At 34.8% G+C, this 17,401-nt stretch overlaps 1 protein-coding gene across 1 annotated transcript in view; it reads right to left on the reverse strand.

Annotated features, from left to right (window-relative positions):
• The window catches only part of FAM172A (family with sequence similarity 172 member A), a 197,818-nt gene that overhangs the window by 54,783 nt on the left and 125,634 nt on the right, over positions 1-17,401 (reverse strand). The window contains exon 5 of the mRNA XM_021707472.1: positions 6,266-6,385. Coding sequence (XP_021563147.1) covers positions 6,266-6,385 — 120 coding nt within the window. The remainder of the gene's footprint in view (positions 1-6,265; positions 6,386-17,401) is intronic.

Genomic DNA, 17,401 nt, shown 5'->3' on the forward strand with positions numbered 1-17,401 from the left:
TTGACCAATAGGTTTAATCAATCTCAATTAAGATCCCTGCTCCTCCCCCTTTTTTGTGGAAATTAAAAATTGATCACAAAATTCATATAGAAATACAAGGGACCTAGAATAGCCAAAATAATCTTGCAAAAGAACAAAGTTGGAGGATCCACTTCCTGATTTCAAAACTTGTTACAAAGCTATAGAAATCAAATCAGTATTGCACTGAGGACTGGCACATATATATCAATGTAATAGACTTCAGAGTCCAGAAACAAACTGTTACATTATAGTCAACTGATTTATTTACCTTGACAAGGGTGCTAAGACAAATAAAAGAAAGGAGAAAAAATGGCCTTTTTAAATAAATGGTACAGGGACAACTAAATAATAGCATTCAAAAGAATTAAACTGAACCCTTACCTCACACAATATACAAAAATTAACTGAAGTAACAAAAACTAGAAAAAATTAGACTTTATCAAAATTAAAACTTCTGTACTTTGAGGGACAGCCTCAAGAAAGTGAATCAGTAAACCATAAAGTGGGAGAAAATATTTGCAATCATATATCAATAAGGAACTTGTGCCCAGGATATATAAGAAACTACTAAAAATCAATAATAAAATGATGACCAAATTAAAAAATGGGCAAAAAGTTTGAGTAGGCATTTCTCCAAAGAAAAATATACCAGGAGGCAGCAGCACATAAAAACAGGCTTAACACCATTAGTCATTAGTCATTAGAGAAACAAAAGCAAAACAAAACTCCAGTGAGACCACTTCACACCCACTAGGATAGCAAAAATTAGTAAGACAGATAATAACAAGTGCTGGTGAGGCTGTGAAAAGTGGAACCCTCATACATTGCTGGTGTGATTTTAAGTATGGAGAGTAATGACTAATGTGTACGGAGTTTCTTTTGGGGTGATAAAATTAGACAGCAGTGATAGTTGTTCTAAAATTAGATCATGGTGATAGTTGTACAACTCTGTAGATATGCTAAAAATCTCTGAATGGTCTACTTTAAAGGATGAGTTTTGTGGTATGTGAATTATATCTTAATAAAACTCTTAATTATATCTTGGTACAAATATGTAAATTATATCTCAAAAACAGAAGAGTTAAAACAAATGGAAACAAGCAAAAGTAAGCTAATTTTTAAATAAAAGGTAAAGTTGAACTAATGATTGGGATAAAATGGAAAGTCTTCTAGACTTATTCCACAGACTGCTATATAAAATTGTGAAGACAAAGTTATAATTTAGTTTAGGAATTTTCCTATCTTACTGAAGAGCCTATACTTAGAAGAGTGAGTCATAAAGAAGCAATCTTTTCAGTTAGACCAAGAGCTGGGGGTGCCAACAACAAGGAGACTGTAGGAGACTTACACCAGAATGGAATGGGTAGCAAACTGCCTAATGTGGAGGAACTGATGAGGTAGAATTCTCAAGTCAGTCAACACCTAAATGGAGAGTAGGGAGAATTAGTAGACTTAGTTAGCAAAAGAGTTATTGTTAAGGCTTCAACTCTATATATTGGAAACTGGTCAACCAACTATGCCAATATTTAAGAATACTCATGTTGTAATGGATAATGTTTTCAAACTTGAGTGGAGGGATGGATACGTGCAATATTAGACTCTTTATCCTTAAGGTCTATCTAGATCACTTGGTCAAAACAAGACTTAGAGATAAAAAATAACTTTAAAACAAAACTAATTGTGTATTTTGAAGTTATACTACAAATGGCAACTTATTTTTACTGAATCACCTAGATTTTTAAGTAGGTTTATAAGAGTACTTTCGGCCTGAGTTATGTGAAAGCATTATGACTCAGGTTTTCTTTTTTCACCTCCCTTAGTTTACCTCCCCGCAATTCTCCATTCCCAGCAGCCCAATTTTTAGCTATTCCCGTTGATCACATTAAGCAGGTACACTACCAATTGCCAATTGAATTTGTACTTTGTGGACAAAATGTAAATGGTACTTCTTTAAAGTCATAGTTAGCTGATGTCACTAAAGGTAAAAACTAATTATTTTAGTTGTATTTTCTCTTCAGTGTAAATCCTAATCATGCTCCAGGCAATTTAAAAAGATCTAGTAGGCTGAGGTTGAGTGTCCTCATGCAGCTATGTCCAGAAACAAGTCCTCTATCAGCTGCTGAAGGGCAGCTTAGGCTGCCTGGAGGCCAGGGAGCCCAGCATGGAACAATGGCAGGAAAATAGAGTTCCCTTCATTCCTTAATTCACATGCAAGTGAGGTGCCAATCAAGTGCTGACAAGCATGGAGAAACCAAAATCAAAAGTGGGTAGGGATACAGTTTCAAAAGGAACTGTTTTCACACATTTCTAAGTGATGTTTTTAATCGTGATTGTGAACATAGCACTAATAACATGGGAAAAGAAATAAAAGTAATAAGAAAAAGACTAATTTTATATCAGCTGAAATAATTCAATACTCATGAAATATGCTTACTAAATTTTCTTAACCTGTTTTATAAAAAATGTGAACACTCTCATTTTGGAAGAAATCCCAATGCAAACTGATTTACTGAGCACCGCAAACAGATAAGGTAAGGTGAGCTGGGATCGGAAACTGGGCATTGACAAGGAAAGCTGTTCATTTAAAAAAAAAAAAAAATTAAAGATACTTGATTTTGCCAGATTGGTCACCTGGAAAGACAAGACCAAAATGCTCTGAAATGGCCAACAGTGGAAGCAAAGGAATCACTTCATCAAAGTGGCTGGAGAAAGAGATTATGAAAAAGATTTAAAAACTGCATTGTTTTAAAATAGTAGTTAATTTTCAAAAATGAGCCTGAATTTTTAACAACTAACATAAGGAAAAAGTTACATTATTTGTAGATGTCTTACCAAATGATTTTAGTAAATGCATTCTAATTACGATCACTAATTCTATCATGTGTAAAATAAAATTTCTAAGACAGGAATTTAAGGCTTTGTAAATGAAAATTTATTAACTGGAACTTCACAAATTCGTATTATTTCAAATATAAAGAAAAAATAACAAAGGCAAATATCCATACCGATTGACAACTATTTTTACTAGGAACATAGAAAGTTTAGATAGAGAATTGGAAATTTGAGTTGTTACCATCTGATGAGAGCAAAAGCAGTGAAAGGTATATTTCTAATATCACTTCTTATTATTATAATAAAGTATATACTGTGTTTTATGAGGTTGGATCTGGTCAAGCTCTAAGATTTACTACCATAAAATGAACATTGGTTTTGAAAATAAGTCTCCGACTATAAGGCAGTCAGAGAAATTCAACACTTTAAAATAGGATATAATCATAAATTATGTTCTTAGTTTTCAAAAACAACACAAAGCAAAATATTAAAGTTCTATAACTATCTTGTGCTATAAATTTAAAGGTAATTTATCTTCAGATATCTATGAGCAGCACATTTAATTTTAAACTACAATTATATGCAATTTTAACTCAGTAAATTGCAAGATACATTTCATCATAGGTTCTGACTGGTATCTGTTATTCAGACAATAAGCTTTATTAAGTAATTGTACTTATTGGTAAAACTGTATTTGCTACACAGTTAACATTTATAATAAATTTTATTGAAATTCATGACATGAAGAATGTGAACTTGTATGACAATGGTAGATAAACAATTTTCATGCAAACAAGATGCTACAAACTAAGACTGTTCCTTAAGAAATGTGTGAGTATGTGTGTGTGTGGAGTCTTTAATCAGAAGTAAAATTCTATGATAATTAAAAAAATTTAAACTTTACTGAAATCCAATGTCCAATGTGTACAAAAGAACTAGTCTGACAAAGCCTCTTTTTAACTTCCTAACTTACTGAGAAAAAAAGAAACCATAATTTAAGATTTATATATTAATCTTCACAATTTACTTTCTTGTAAAATTAATATCACAATTTTGAATTCCTGTAAAACAGTTTAATGTGTTACACTATGCCAAATAATACTAATAGAATAAATGTCAACATTTTAAACACCATGACTTTTTTCCTAAGAATATTGATGAGCATATGAAAAAATATTATTCAGTTTTAGGCAGAAGCAAAAAGTTTAAGAACATTTCAATGTTTATTGTTTTTTTAACAATGCTATATTTTAGAAGGGCTTTTGAAACAAACACAGTAGACTTCAACATATTAATCAAATTTGTAAAAAAAAATTAATGTAAAACTCATCAGTGTACAATGTTATTTGCTCAGAGGAGTTCAGTTTATTACATCAGGAACCACTCTTTCTTCAGTTGTCACCATCTGTATGCTTCCATTACGTATCCCAATCAAAGTTATTTCACAAAAAGTAGCAAATATAAGAAGTTGAGATAATCACCAGTAATATTTTAAAACCTAAACAACGTATATTACATTAAATAGACTTCTCAGTCCTGCCGTTGCCTGACAGATATGTGATGTGCCAGTGGTTATATTATATTCCTCCTCCCATGCGTGTGCCTCCCGCAGAGACAGCAGACTACAGAAGCTGACCCTTACTGAGACCATCTTGTCTCTCTGACAAAGCTCCTTTTTAACTTCTTACTTACTGGTTACTTCCTGTGATGGAGAAAAACTTTAGCTCAGCTTGTGATAATTTCACAGGCCCTGAGGACCCTGACCCTAATAGCCTCAAGGTCAGAAGTCAAGTCTTGTTCTGAAACATCTGTGTGCTTTATATTAAAGTGGAACAAAAGTGGAGAAATATCCACCAGTGTGTGACAAGAAGGACGGGCAAAATAGGACTGACACACTGGTCATCTGTTAACCCTGGCATCTTAAGTTCATTTTTAAAACTGTCCAAAATACACTTACATTCCAAGCTTGGTGTGCAAAGGTTTTTATAAACTGTCTTAAAGTAAAAAAAAAAATGCGAATGTATGCTTTACAGAACTCTGAAATTTGATTAGCCTTGCAGACTTTCAGACATATTTTAAGTCACTCTACAAGTCAAGAAATTTCATGTTTTAAGTAATTTAACAGCTTACAAAGAAAAAATAAGCTATATATAACTATATCTATGGAGATACAGATATATATATCTATATAGCTATATATCTATATCTGTAGGGATTGAAAGGAATTATTTGAAAAACAATATTCATATTTTAAAAGTACATCATACTAGTGTTAAGGATCTATCTTAAGATATCTATTATATATATCAAAAATAAATAAATTAATTCAACAGAGTTAAAAGTAGTTGACAATAATTCCTAAAAACTGAAATCAATTTAGGAAATAAACTATTTAACTTAACAATTTATTGATCTTAAGATAGTACAAGCATTTGCAAATTTAAGTCAGCTAAAGTATTCTCAGGTGTCAGGTATCACCACCAATTTTATATATAAATCACATGGGTAAGAAGTGCAGGGTGGCTGCAAAGGCCACAGAAATATATTGAATTTACATGACAAAGAGAAATACGCATCAAAGTCTGGAAACATAAAAATTAGACAATGCTGTACTCCTTTTAATGTTCACTTTGATTTATTTGGATTTAAAATTATTAATTGCATTTTTATAAAATAAGTCATTTTATTACACATTAGTACTTTCCTGAGACACAAGGGGCCATGAAAATGGAGGCACAAATTCTTCATTAGTGCATTTTTAGTATGGTTATAACACATTCATAATACTGGCTCAAGATTGTGATACTTGTAATATTGCATATAAGACAAACAAAATTCAGATTTTTTTCTATCATGTACACATAATCTTAACTCCATGAGTCAGATTATTTTGAAATGAAAAGATTTTTATGGCCAAGCAATGTATTCTAGTTAGAAGCAGATTAAGGGAGAGAGGCTTTCTGAGAGTTTTAATACAAATTATATAAATTCTGATCAAATATCAAATACCAATGAGTAGAGATAAAAGTCAGTTAAAAATTATAAAAATATTCTCAAATATTCATAGGGTCTCTTGAAATTTTCAACACTTTACAAATAACAAGCTTCAATAGTGTACAGATAAAACAGGAAACAAATATCATTAAATGTACAAAAACTAGCACTATAATGTAGAAACTTAAAAGTAATAAGTAAATAAGGAACAGGTAACACAGCTTTCTGGTTGGCATTGAAAAGCTCTGTCATCATTAAACAAATTAGTTTATTCTTCTCAAACATCATATAATTATTTACTCAAAATATTTTATCTTCATCTTTTATAACATAACTTAATGATAACAAGAAAAGGGAGTAGCAGGGATAAACCTATAAGAAGACTGGAATTTAAAAATAGAGTTAAAAATGCACTTACCAGTTCAACAAAAGCAAGTCCTCCATAGCTGTGAGCAACAAAAAATACATTCTCAGCTGCAGATTGGGCTATAAAATGGTCCCAAACATAGACTGCATGTTCTTCAGGAGAACCATTTTCCTATAAAGAAAACAAATATCATCTATTACATACTGTACCTAATTATTATCATAGTTAATCAAGAATTAAATTATACAAATGCATACATAGCATAAGATATAAGATAATTATAGCTCATTCAAAATAAAAACAATACAAAAGAACTATATTGAAAATTTATGTCAGAGATGAGACTTCAAATAATTTGCCAAAAAATAGAAATTAAAGCATAAAAATATAAATTTTATCTCCCAACATAAGCTCCATCAAGTTCAATGCACTTTTGTAGACAACAATATGAGCCATTTAGCCCATTCCTAAAGAACTGAGGGTCCTGGGAATTTAACCACATCGATGCAGTCTGTTTTACATTATTAACTGAAGAAAAATAGGTGTTCTTTAAAGACTTTTTAAGATTAGGTAAGCAAAAAGTCAGAAGGAGCCAAATCAGGAGTAGAGGATGGATGCCTAATGTTCTCTACCAAAATTCTTGCAAAATTGCAAGCATTGATGAGAGGAATGAGCAGGAGCATTGTTGTGCTGAAGAAGGACACTCTGGGGAAGCTTTCCCGGGTGTTTTATCCCTGCTAAAGCTTTAGCTTTCTCAGAATACTCTCATAGTAAGCAGATGTTATTGCTCTTTGGACTTCCAGAAAGTCAACAAGCAAAATACCTTGAGCACCCCAGAAACTACTGCCACGACCTCTGCTCTGACTGCCTGGACCACTTCCACATCTTGGTAGCCATTGCCATATTCTATCTGTTACATTTCTCTGAAGAAATGCTTCAGGATTTCGATCCTAACTTGGTTAAAATTACCACTGAAGACTCTGATCTTATCTGCAGCTGATCTAAGTGCATTGGTTTTGGCACCCACGTAGAAAGTTTTCTCAATTTTAGTTTTTCAGTCACAATTGTGTAAGCTGAACAAGTTGAGAAGTCTGTGGTGTTGGCTAGTGTTTCTGTTGTTAACTGTCAATCTTCAGTTAGGGTACCAACAAGATACATTTTTTTTTCCTTGCAAATTGATGTGGATGGTCTGCTGCCATGGGCTTAATCTTCAACTTTGTCTTGAGTCTTCATAAAATGTATTACTCATTTGTACACTGCTCATTTCTTTGGGGCATTGTCCCGTTAAACTTTTTGTAAAGCATCAAAAATTTCGCCATTCTTCCACCCAAGTTTCACCATAAATTTGATGTTGGTTCACGCTTCAATTTTAGCAGAATTCATGTTGTTCGGACAGGAGCTCTTTTCAAACTTATGTCTTATGTTTCCTAGTGCCTTGAACAAAGATCCTGTTCAGACATGTTATAACAAGTTAGTATAAGTTTATTTTGGTGCAAATATTTTTTTGAAATCCATACATAGTTTTTTCATAATGTGCATTTTCCATGAACTTTTTGATGACTTGTCATAAATTAGTAAGTACACTGGGATTGTACAGCAAAAAATTATGGTAGTCTTGTGATCAAAGTCACACTAAAAAAATAGGTACATTCCTATAATTAGATTTGGAAATTTTTAATATATTCATATAAATTATTTGATTTACAAGATTTTAAGTATCTCTGTAGGCTGAAAATAAGGAAAAATAAATAATAAGTATTTGCTGTTGAAATTATTTAAATGTACTTTTTTCTGAAGGTATACATGCATACACATATTGTATTATAGATATATAGTATTGTATATTGTATACTATATTTCCAGAATCGGGGAAAACTCAAATATATAAATTTAGGAACTTTTACACTTATCCTTGCTTGCTTAATCCTAATAAATAAATATACTTCATTTAAATTCCAAAAGTTCTCTAATAGCTTCATTTTTGCTGTATTTATTTATATAACTGGCACATATTGTGGATAATGTGAATAACAAACAAATTTTTGTTTGTTTGTTTGTTTGAGTTGGAGTCTCACTCTGTCGCCCGGACTGGAGTGCAGTGGCCGCTCCTGGCCACCGCAGCCTTGACCTGCTGTGCTCCGGCGATCCTTCCGCCTCAGCCTTCCAAGTAGCCAGAATTACAGGCGCGCACTACCATGCCCGGCTAATTTTTTGATTTATTGTGGAGATGAGGTCTCGCCTGCCCAGGAGGGTCTCAAACCCGCGGGCTCAGGCAATCCACTCACCTCAGCCTCCCAAAGGTGCGGGATTACAGGCTGAAGCAAATTTAAAAGCTAAATAATACTGATCAAAAAACAAACTGCTAAGAACTAAAACAGATCATGAAAATGTTTTATATAAAGATTTTTTAGAAGCCTTAACACTAAAAGACTAATTTTCTAAGAATATCATGGATATTAGACAATGAACACAATTTATTCACATTTTCTATCTTAGAAATTTTGCAATTAACTAAGTAAGGTCCATATGCATGGCTTCACTTGCCTTATAGAAGTCATTTTTCCCTAATATTCCTCTCTAGAGCTACAAAGTCAGTTGCTTAATGTATACTTCCTTATGGATGTACCATACAAACTTGCAATTCAACCAATCCAACACTGTACTGAAAACTTTCTCCACAAATCTGTGTCACTGTCTGTGCCACCCACATCCAGATGAAATATGAGAGGCATCTTTTATTTCTCTCTCCCCCAAATTCTTTATATAATCAATCACTCAAATCTTATTGATTCTGCCTCCCACTATCTCAAATCTGTCCACTTCTCTCCATTCTCATTTCATCTGGGTTAGTAGCTCTAGTTACCATCAATTCACAAGTGGATGACTACAACAATCTCCAGCTAAGTTTTCCTGTCTCTAGGACTGACATGCTCTCCCTAACTTTGTAGTGAGAAATATGATCATGTGGCCTAGTGACTCACTCTCTGCATAGAACCCTCCAAAGTTTTCTCATTGCCCTCATGATGTTGAGAGTCCCCAGTTTGACATTCAAGATCCCTCATGATCTAGCTTTATGTATCCTTGAATTGTATCTGTCATGTTTGCCCTGCAAAATACCTTGACCCAAAAGACATCCCTTTGTTCCCTTAGAGACCACAGAGAACATTCTCTGTGTTCCAGTTGCAGGAAGAAACTTGCAGTAACCTAACTGTGCCATATTTTTCTTGTCTTTGGATTTCATTTGTCTGGAACATGATCTCTGTGCTCTGTCCTCGCTTCCCAAACCACCTTCCCCCACATAATGTCTACTTGTCTTCAGTACTCCAATGAGACATCACCTCCTCTAGAAAGACTTCCCTATCACTCCCCCAAGGGCTAGGTAAAGTCCTCTAACAATATCTTGTGCATGTTTCTTATTACTGCACTGAAGGAATTATTAGATTATCCAATTCTTGAGGCCAAGAATTTGTTCGTTAAATCTGAGTGTAATAAATAAATAATAAAAACGCAACACTTATCTTCAGGCTGACAAGCTATACTATATTGTAGTCATATACTAAAATGCGAAATACAAGCATACTTTCTTCCTTTTTTTTTTCAGTTGGAGTCTCACTCTGTCACCCAGACTGGAGTGCAGTGGCCGCTCCCGGCCACCGCAGCCTCGACCTGCTGGGCTCCGGTGATCCTTCCGCCTCAGTCTTCCAAGTAGCTGGAACTACAGGCGCGCACTACCACGCCCAGCTAATTTTTTGATTTATTGTAGAGATGTGGTCTCGCCAAGTTGCCCAGGCGGGTCTCGAACCTGTGGGTTCAGGTAATCTACTCACCTCAGCCTCCCAAAGCGTGGGATTACAGGCTGAGCCACCAAGTCCGGCTCAAACATACTTTCAAAGATATCTATTAGTAGCATAAATATGAAATTGCCCACACTTAAGATACATATAATGAATGAAATAATTGGAAGGAAACCCTTGTAGAGATTTTAGGCCTTGACAATTTAGTTTTAATTAATCTAAAAAACAGGGAACTGGTTATCAATAAACATGAGGATAGTGGCTAATTCTAAGGAAGGGAGATGAAGTTGTGACTAGGAAACAGATATCTAGTGGCTGGCAGTGTTCCATTTCTTGATCAGGGTGGTAGTTATACACGTGTGTTCTTTACAGTTAGTCCTTAAACTGACTATACATATTTAGCACTTTTCTGTAGATACATCTAGGGCGGTCATAGAATTTACTGTACAAACTTTTGAGAGTGAAGAAAGATACTAACAGTAATTGTACTGGGAGAACAGGGGTCCAGATTAGGACTATCCAGCATAAACCTGGATATCTGGTCACCCTACTCATATCTTACAATGAAAGAAATGTAAAAACAACATAGAAAGAGTTAACAGAGTTTCCACCTACTGATAGCTGGCAGAACTAACCATTTTAAATACCTGTGATGGTCCTAAACATTCGCTATATGGATGGGATAAAAATGTTTAGATTCGGTAACTCTGTCCTTATTAAACCCTATGCTGGAAGTGGAAGTGGAAGGATGATAAGAAGAATGTCATGATCCTAGGCTTTAATAAGTTTGAAATTGCATAGAGGTATCAAACAAAGACTTAAGAAGTAGTATGTATTAGTTTGCCTATTAGTTACCTATTCCTGTTGGACTATCTTGACACCAAGTCCAAAGTGTCTATATAATAAATCCATACCATCTGACCTCAGTGAAGTTCTCCCCGCTTTCTTCTCAGTCACCAGTTCTTCCTTTAGGCTGGTGGGATGCTGTCTCATTCTTTCCATTCCCACCTCAGTTTAGGTCCTCTTATAATAGGCTCTTAACCAGTCTAATTTCTTCTAGTTTTTCCCCTTACTGTGTTACCAGATCAATCTGCCTGAAGCCTTACTCTAATCAAGCCACTTTCCTACTAAAAAAGTCATTTACTGAAATGGCTCCCTTTGACTTCAAAATAACTGGAAATCTCAGCTAACAGGTCTAAATTGACCTTTCTAGCCTTCCCAGTCACTATTTCCAGGGACTGTGTGCTCCAGGCAAATCTGAATGACACATTAATAGCCTGAAAACCCTAGACAAGACTCTGTCATGGAATCCAATCTGGGATCATATGCGTGATGCAGCTCAGATTAAGCAAACCTGAAGGCAGAGGGCAGTTCAATAATCTCTATATGTTAGATGATAAAGGCTACAGTTCTCCTCCACGTGGTAGCAGAGTGAATGGGAAAGAAGGGGAAAGAAAGAATGAGCAAACTTTGTGACTCAGGATTTGAGGGAAACTGTCAGCTAGGCCCAAATGGCCCATCTGACTAAAGGAGGGCTAAGAACCAACAGATCTTTCTACAGTTTACATATAAAGGCTACTGTTTACAGAGATTAGTACTATAGCTGAGTCTTTTCCTCCATAGTCTATGGAGACAATATCTGTCAGAAAATGGGAAAGAGAAATCTCAAGTTTCCATATGTCTCAAGTACTTAAATATCTTCAGCCTCACTCTAAGGTCATATTATCCTTTAGCTTTAGATTTTGATTCCAAACATTGTGTAAAGTGAGACCCAACTGAAAAAAAAAAAAAAGTCTGCAAAATCCACAAGGAGGTCTTATAGGCTCAACTAAACTATCAAACTCATAAGACTATTCTGGGCCACACTTGATATCCATTGACTCAAAAAGATACAGGGTAGGAATCAAGCTTGCCAGCAGGACAGCATCAGTGGCAACCTCGCAACAATTCTTGTAGCAGCCCACACAGCCTTCTAGGAGATACTATCTTTGGACCATGTGGTGCTAACTTAGCAGTGAGGGAATCAGACACACTCTGGGCAGATGTAAGACTTATCCTGCCTTAAAATCGTATACCCCACAGAAGTCAATATCTCTTGCAATAACTTCACAGGCACCAAGATTTCTTTCCATGAGAGATATGCCCAGTTACAAGAGTCACTACTCTCACAGAAGATCCAGCTATGATACTGTCCATTCTAATGCCTACTAACCTCAATGAAGTTTACCATAAAGAATTATAAACTTCATCATCGAATATATAGAGATCACCGAACTGCCCTCTGCCTTCAGGCTTTGCCTAATCTGAGCTGCATTACCCACATGATACCAGACCAGAGTGCACAATAAAGTTGTGTCTGGGGCTTTCAGACTACTAATGTGTCATCCAGATTTGCCTGCTGCATACAGTCCCTGGAAATAGTGAAAGGGAAGGCTAGAAAGGTTGATTCAGAGAAGATGTTAGTTAAAGACTTCTACTATAGGCAATGTGGCCTAGAACCATCTAATTAGAGTGGATCCTGTAGTGTACTGCCCAGAACCCCTTCAATTACAAGGGACTCATTTTCTGAGCTGAGGGAATGTTGGTAGCAGAAGAAAGCCATAGCTGAGGCACTCTCTAGAAATTGCCCTCAGTCAAAGAAAGCTACCTTGCCTAAGGTTATAATTCCTCTGGTCTCTTGCCTAAGGCAGATCATTTCTGAAAAGACATCCCAGATCCGGAGATTACCATGGAGTAAGCTGAGGCCTTTGCTGTGACCACATTGCAGTTCAACTCCTGCCCAATTCTAGTTTTTCCACTTCCCTCCAGGTACTGATCCCCTCCAAAAAAACTCCACAATAATCTTCCTACCTGCAAACCTCCGTTTCAAAATGTGTTATCGGCCAGGCTCGGTGGCTCAGCCTGTAATCCCAGCACTTTGGGAGGCCGAGGTGAGTGGATTGCCTGAGCCCGCGGGTTCAAGACCCACCTGGGCAACTTGGTGAGATCTCATATCTACAATAAATAAAAAAATCAGCCGGGTGTGGTAGCACACACCTGTAGTTCCAGCGACTTGGAAGGCTGAGGCGGAAGGATCCCCAGAGCCCAGCAGGCCAAGGCTGCGGTGGCCAGCAGCGACCACTGCACTCCAGTCTGGGCGACAGAGTGAGACTCCAACACAAAAAAAAAAAAAAAAAAAAAAAAATGTGTTATCTAGGAAACCCAACCTAACACTGTATCAGGCTTCCAGGGAAAAAGTAGTAGAAAGTCAACTGAAGGTCAGAATCTCTAGCAGAAGCAGAAAGGATTGTTTATTAATCTCTGACCCACAGTGTCTTATAACTATTTACTTTGCATTATCAACATGCCTATGTTTAAACTACTGCAAATATTGTTGGCTCAAGGTTACCTGCCAGCTTTACCATCAGCCATTGAAGCTGAATCTGAATCCTATACCATTTCATTGGTTCTTCTCTATTTCTTTATTTCTTCTATTTCTTTCTATTTTTCTGTCAAGTCAGTTTTCCTTCCTTCTAGAATGTAACCAACTTGAAGATAGATTATCTTTTAAATTAAAACTATAAATACAAGGAATGCTACAGGCACTCAAAAATGATTAACAATGCTAGTGTTATTGACAATGACAATGTAGACAAAATATTATGGAGGGAGAATATTTCAATAATCAACACGAAGAAGTATTTACACTCCAATTCAGGAATCTAGCATCTAATAATCTGGAATGTGGCAAAAGACTGATGCTCAAAGATATTCTCACCACTATCCCCACCACTACACAATATGTCCATGTAATTAACATGCATGTGTACCCCTGAATCTAACATAAAAATGGAAAAATAAATAAATGAAAATAAAAAGATGTTCACCACTGTCTTATATATAACAGCAAAAATTTGGATAAGGCATAAAATCCAATAACCAAAAATAAATATTTAAACAAATTATAGTTTATCTATCTAAAGAAGTATTATATAGCTATTCCATAAGTTTGTAATGTAATACATGCAGCTCATCTGATTTTATATGTAGTATAAGAAGCTTGAAAAAGGCTCTTCAAAAGAAGGAACCAAAGCAAATGATTAAAAGCAGCTAAGATGCCTATAGATGGTAACATTATGGTATTTTCTATTTTTCAGCTTCTTTACACTTTTCTGAAATGTCCAAAGTTTCTACAAAGTGCATGCTTTTTATAATAAAACAAAGAACAACAACAACAAAATCAGAAATACTACTGAGTGATTCCTGATGGCCTCTTGGGGGAAGTTAGCATGCAAGCCTTCATAGCTAACAAATTTTAAGATCTGGTTGAATCCACTGTGCATTTACAAGCAGCAAATGAGAAGGGTTATTTCAAATACATTTAAGAGTATCAAGTGATAGATGAAAGTATGATAGTAAATGAAGAAACAAAAACTATGACAATTAGAAGAGCACATAGAGGGCATAGTCCGAGACCATGAGTATTGCTACTGAGAAACTTAAGGGCAGTGCTATATTTAAAGCAAAATAGCTGACAATAACAATAGTGACACCAAGTCATCTCAAAAGGGCTAATGATGTTATGTGAATTCCACTCTTGAAGGACTAGGGATATACAATTAAAAAATAGTTTTATTCAAAATATTACTTAAAAAACCCCCCAATATAAAGGAGATACACCTTAGCTATAAAAAAACTTGGCTTTCATATGTGACTATTTCCCAAGGCTTTCATAGAATTAAGTCTTTGTACTATTTACAGTGTTTAGTTGAGCTCGATTCCCATCATTTTAGGATTTAGCAAATTCTGCCAAATATTTGCAGCCTTCTACAACAGTTAAACACAGGAATTAATAAACTAAGAGTAGTTTTAAATATAGACTTCTGGAATATTACATTACTAAGAATACATACTAAAATTCCAATATTATAAATGTGGTGATGCTATTCCAAGACAAATTTGTGTTATTCCAACTCACAGTTCACATTGTGTCCACAATTATTATTTATAAACCATAATCCAAACAGTGTACATTACCAGCAGTGTATTTTGAGACTTAACAGATTTCAATAGGAAAGACTTTCTAATATGCCTCAATTACAGAAATACAAACATACTAAATCTATTCTATGGGTTTCTCTATGAATTTCATATTAGAGTGCATTTTGTATTAAGTAACTTGATTCAAGCTGGATGATTTCAGAATATGCAAATGTACAAAGTGCATGAAAAGACAAGAAGTAAATCCATTAGAGTCTGCTGGTGGCAGAATGCATGGGAAATTTACACTGTGGAATTCTACTGTATTCAGAGTACAGGTTGAATTTCCTGATGTACTCTTGCCATCATTAATCGTTAAAAGCCAAACAGAAGTGATGTAGTAACCAAAGCCTTATCAACTATGCCAGATTCTACTACCTAGGCATTGCAAGGTCTGCATTTATGATGGACTACCTGAGCTGATAACACATGGAATTATCTAAACAACATTTGCATATTTGTGTAATTATTTTCTAAGGTTAATTAGCTCCTGTAAAGCATTTCGCCCTTTGAGACTGCTTACAGTGACAGGTTCACATATTTTCTGAACCACTGCCAAATTTGACAGATTTTTCTTCAGTTAACCTGTTGCTACAAAGTTATAAAATGAATGCTTCTGTAATATATACTTTGAACTTGTAACTGATTTTAGAAAAAAAGCAGACTAAAAATTTAACAAATTTAAAGGTTTTTAAAATGTGCAATTATAAACAAAAAAGTTCAAGATTATTTTACTTTATGTAAATCTATCTGTGATTACATTAATAAGCATATCTATTAACAAAATTTCTTTATGAGTAAATTCTAACATTTGTGACTTTAGCATACACCGGTGTCACTAATTTCAGTTATGTCACAAATAAATGTCATATATAGGTATGTATATAAATATGCATGCATACACACACAGAGAGTCACACACGCATTCTACCCCTACCAGCTTGCCCTTAGTTCTGTCACTGACGTGTTATTTACACTGGAGATATCAACTGGAGAGAGAACACTAATATAAAATCTATACCGGTTTTATGACAAAATTTACAAAGCAAAATTCTTTCTTCTAAAAAGCCAAGAGCTCTCATTAGAAAACGTATGGCTTAATAAAATCTTTTTTTTTTTTTTAAGTGAGAAAGCAGGATTTATTGAGAGGACAGAAAAGCTCCTACAGTGGGAAGAGAGCCAAAGGAGTTGCCCCCGGCTCAATAAAATCTAAGTGAAGGCAGATATGTCAGTCAGATAGATTAATTCAGGATGCACACATGTAAATTACCATTTGCACCCAACCAATCCACAAGGATAAGATAAAAGAAAATTCATATTTTCAGCAATTGGCCAGTGGAGTACCAGAAAAAATGAAACATGAATACCACATGGCTCTAATCCAGAAGACACATACAAGAAAAGCTTTAAAGCTTTAAACTCTAGATGATTCTGGTATTTAACTCCTTCATACATTAACAGAGTATAAGTTGCATATTAATACAGAACAAAATATTTATAAGGGTAGTTATAGATAAAATATATTTCATGTCACATGAGATATGTTTATTCCATTCAATTAAATAATTTGAATTAAAAATTTACTTCATTTTGGCATATTTTAGATGTGTAATCTCTTACAAATTGTATGCATTTGTGTTTAACGATGATTAAAAGACTAGGGGTACATACTGATACATATAATGGTATAACATGCATATAATGAAAACACATTCAGAACTAAAGGACAATTATTTGGCCTCCAAATATTAAATTAGAACATATAAAGCTACCAGTCTTTTAAGCTACTAGACCTTCAAAATGGCAATTTCATAAGATTCAACTTTAACCATAACAGAAATAGGCAAAATAATGTACATGCTTTTTAAGGTCAAAATGTATCTAGATACCTAGAGATATCTGAAACTATCAATTTTTCCTACCTGTTAGGTGTCAAGATATTATTGATGGCAATTAATCTTGAAGACAGGTTCAAGGTTACATTATTTGTCAATCTGGCTACATGAATAAATTCAAATGGTTATGCAAAGAAGACATCTGTGATGACTCTGACAAAGGATCAGTATTCAACCATATCAAACATTTGAATTTAGCCGGGATTTCAAACTTACGTCCAAAAGTAAACTCTGAATGGGATTTCCATCTCCCAATACCTATTCTTTCCCATCTTGTTAAATGGTAGCTCTACTCACCTGCCTGTTTAAGCCAAAAATTTGGAAGTCATCTTGACAACTTCCTCTTTTCCTATTGAGACAGGTAATAGCTAGAGAAAGGCTAGGCAGACAGACAGGTGAGTCCTCTGGTAAATGTAGTGAACTCCTGGCAGGCCTCTTAGGCTCAGAAGTTGGTAAACAAGCTCCCTGCAAGCTCCTCA

Source organism: Carlito syrichta, unplaced genomic scaffold, assembly GCF_000164805.1.
Source record: "Carlito syrichta isolate Samal-C Ts95f unplaced genomic scaffold, Tarsius_syrichta-2.0.1 Scaffold118060, whole genome shotgun sequence".
Taxonomy (NCBI): domain Eukaryota; kingdom Metazoa; phylum Chordata; class Mammalia; order Primates; family Tarsiidae; genus Carlito; species Carlito syrichta.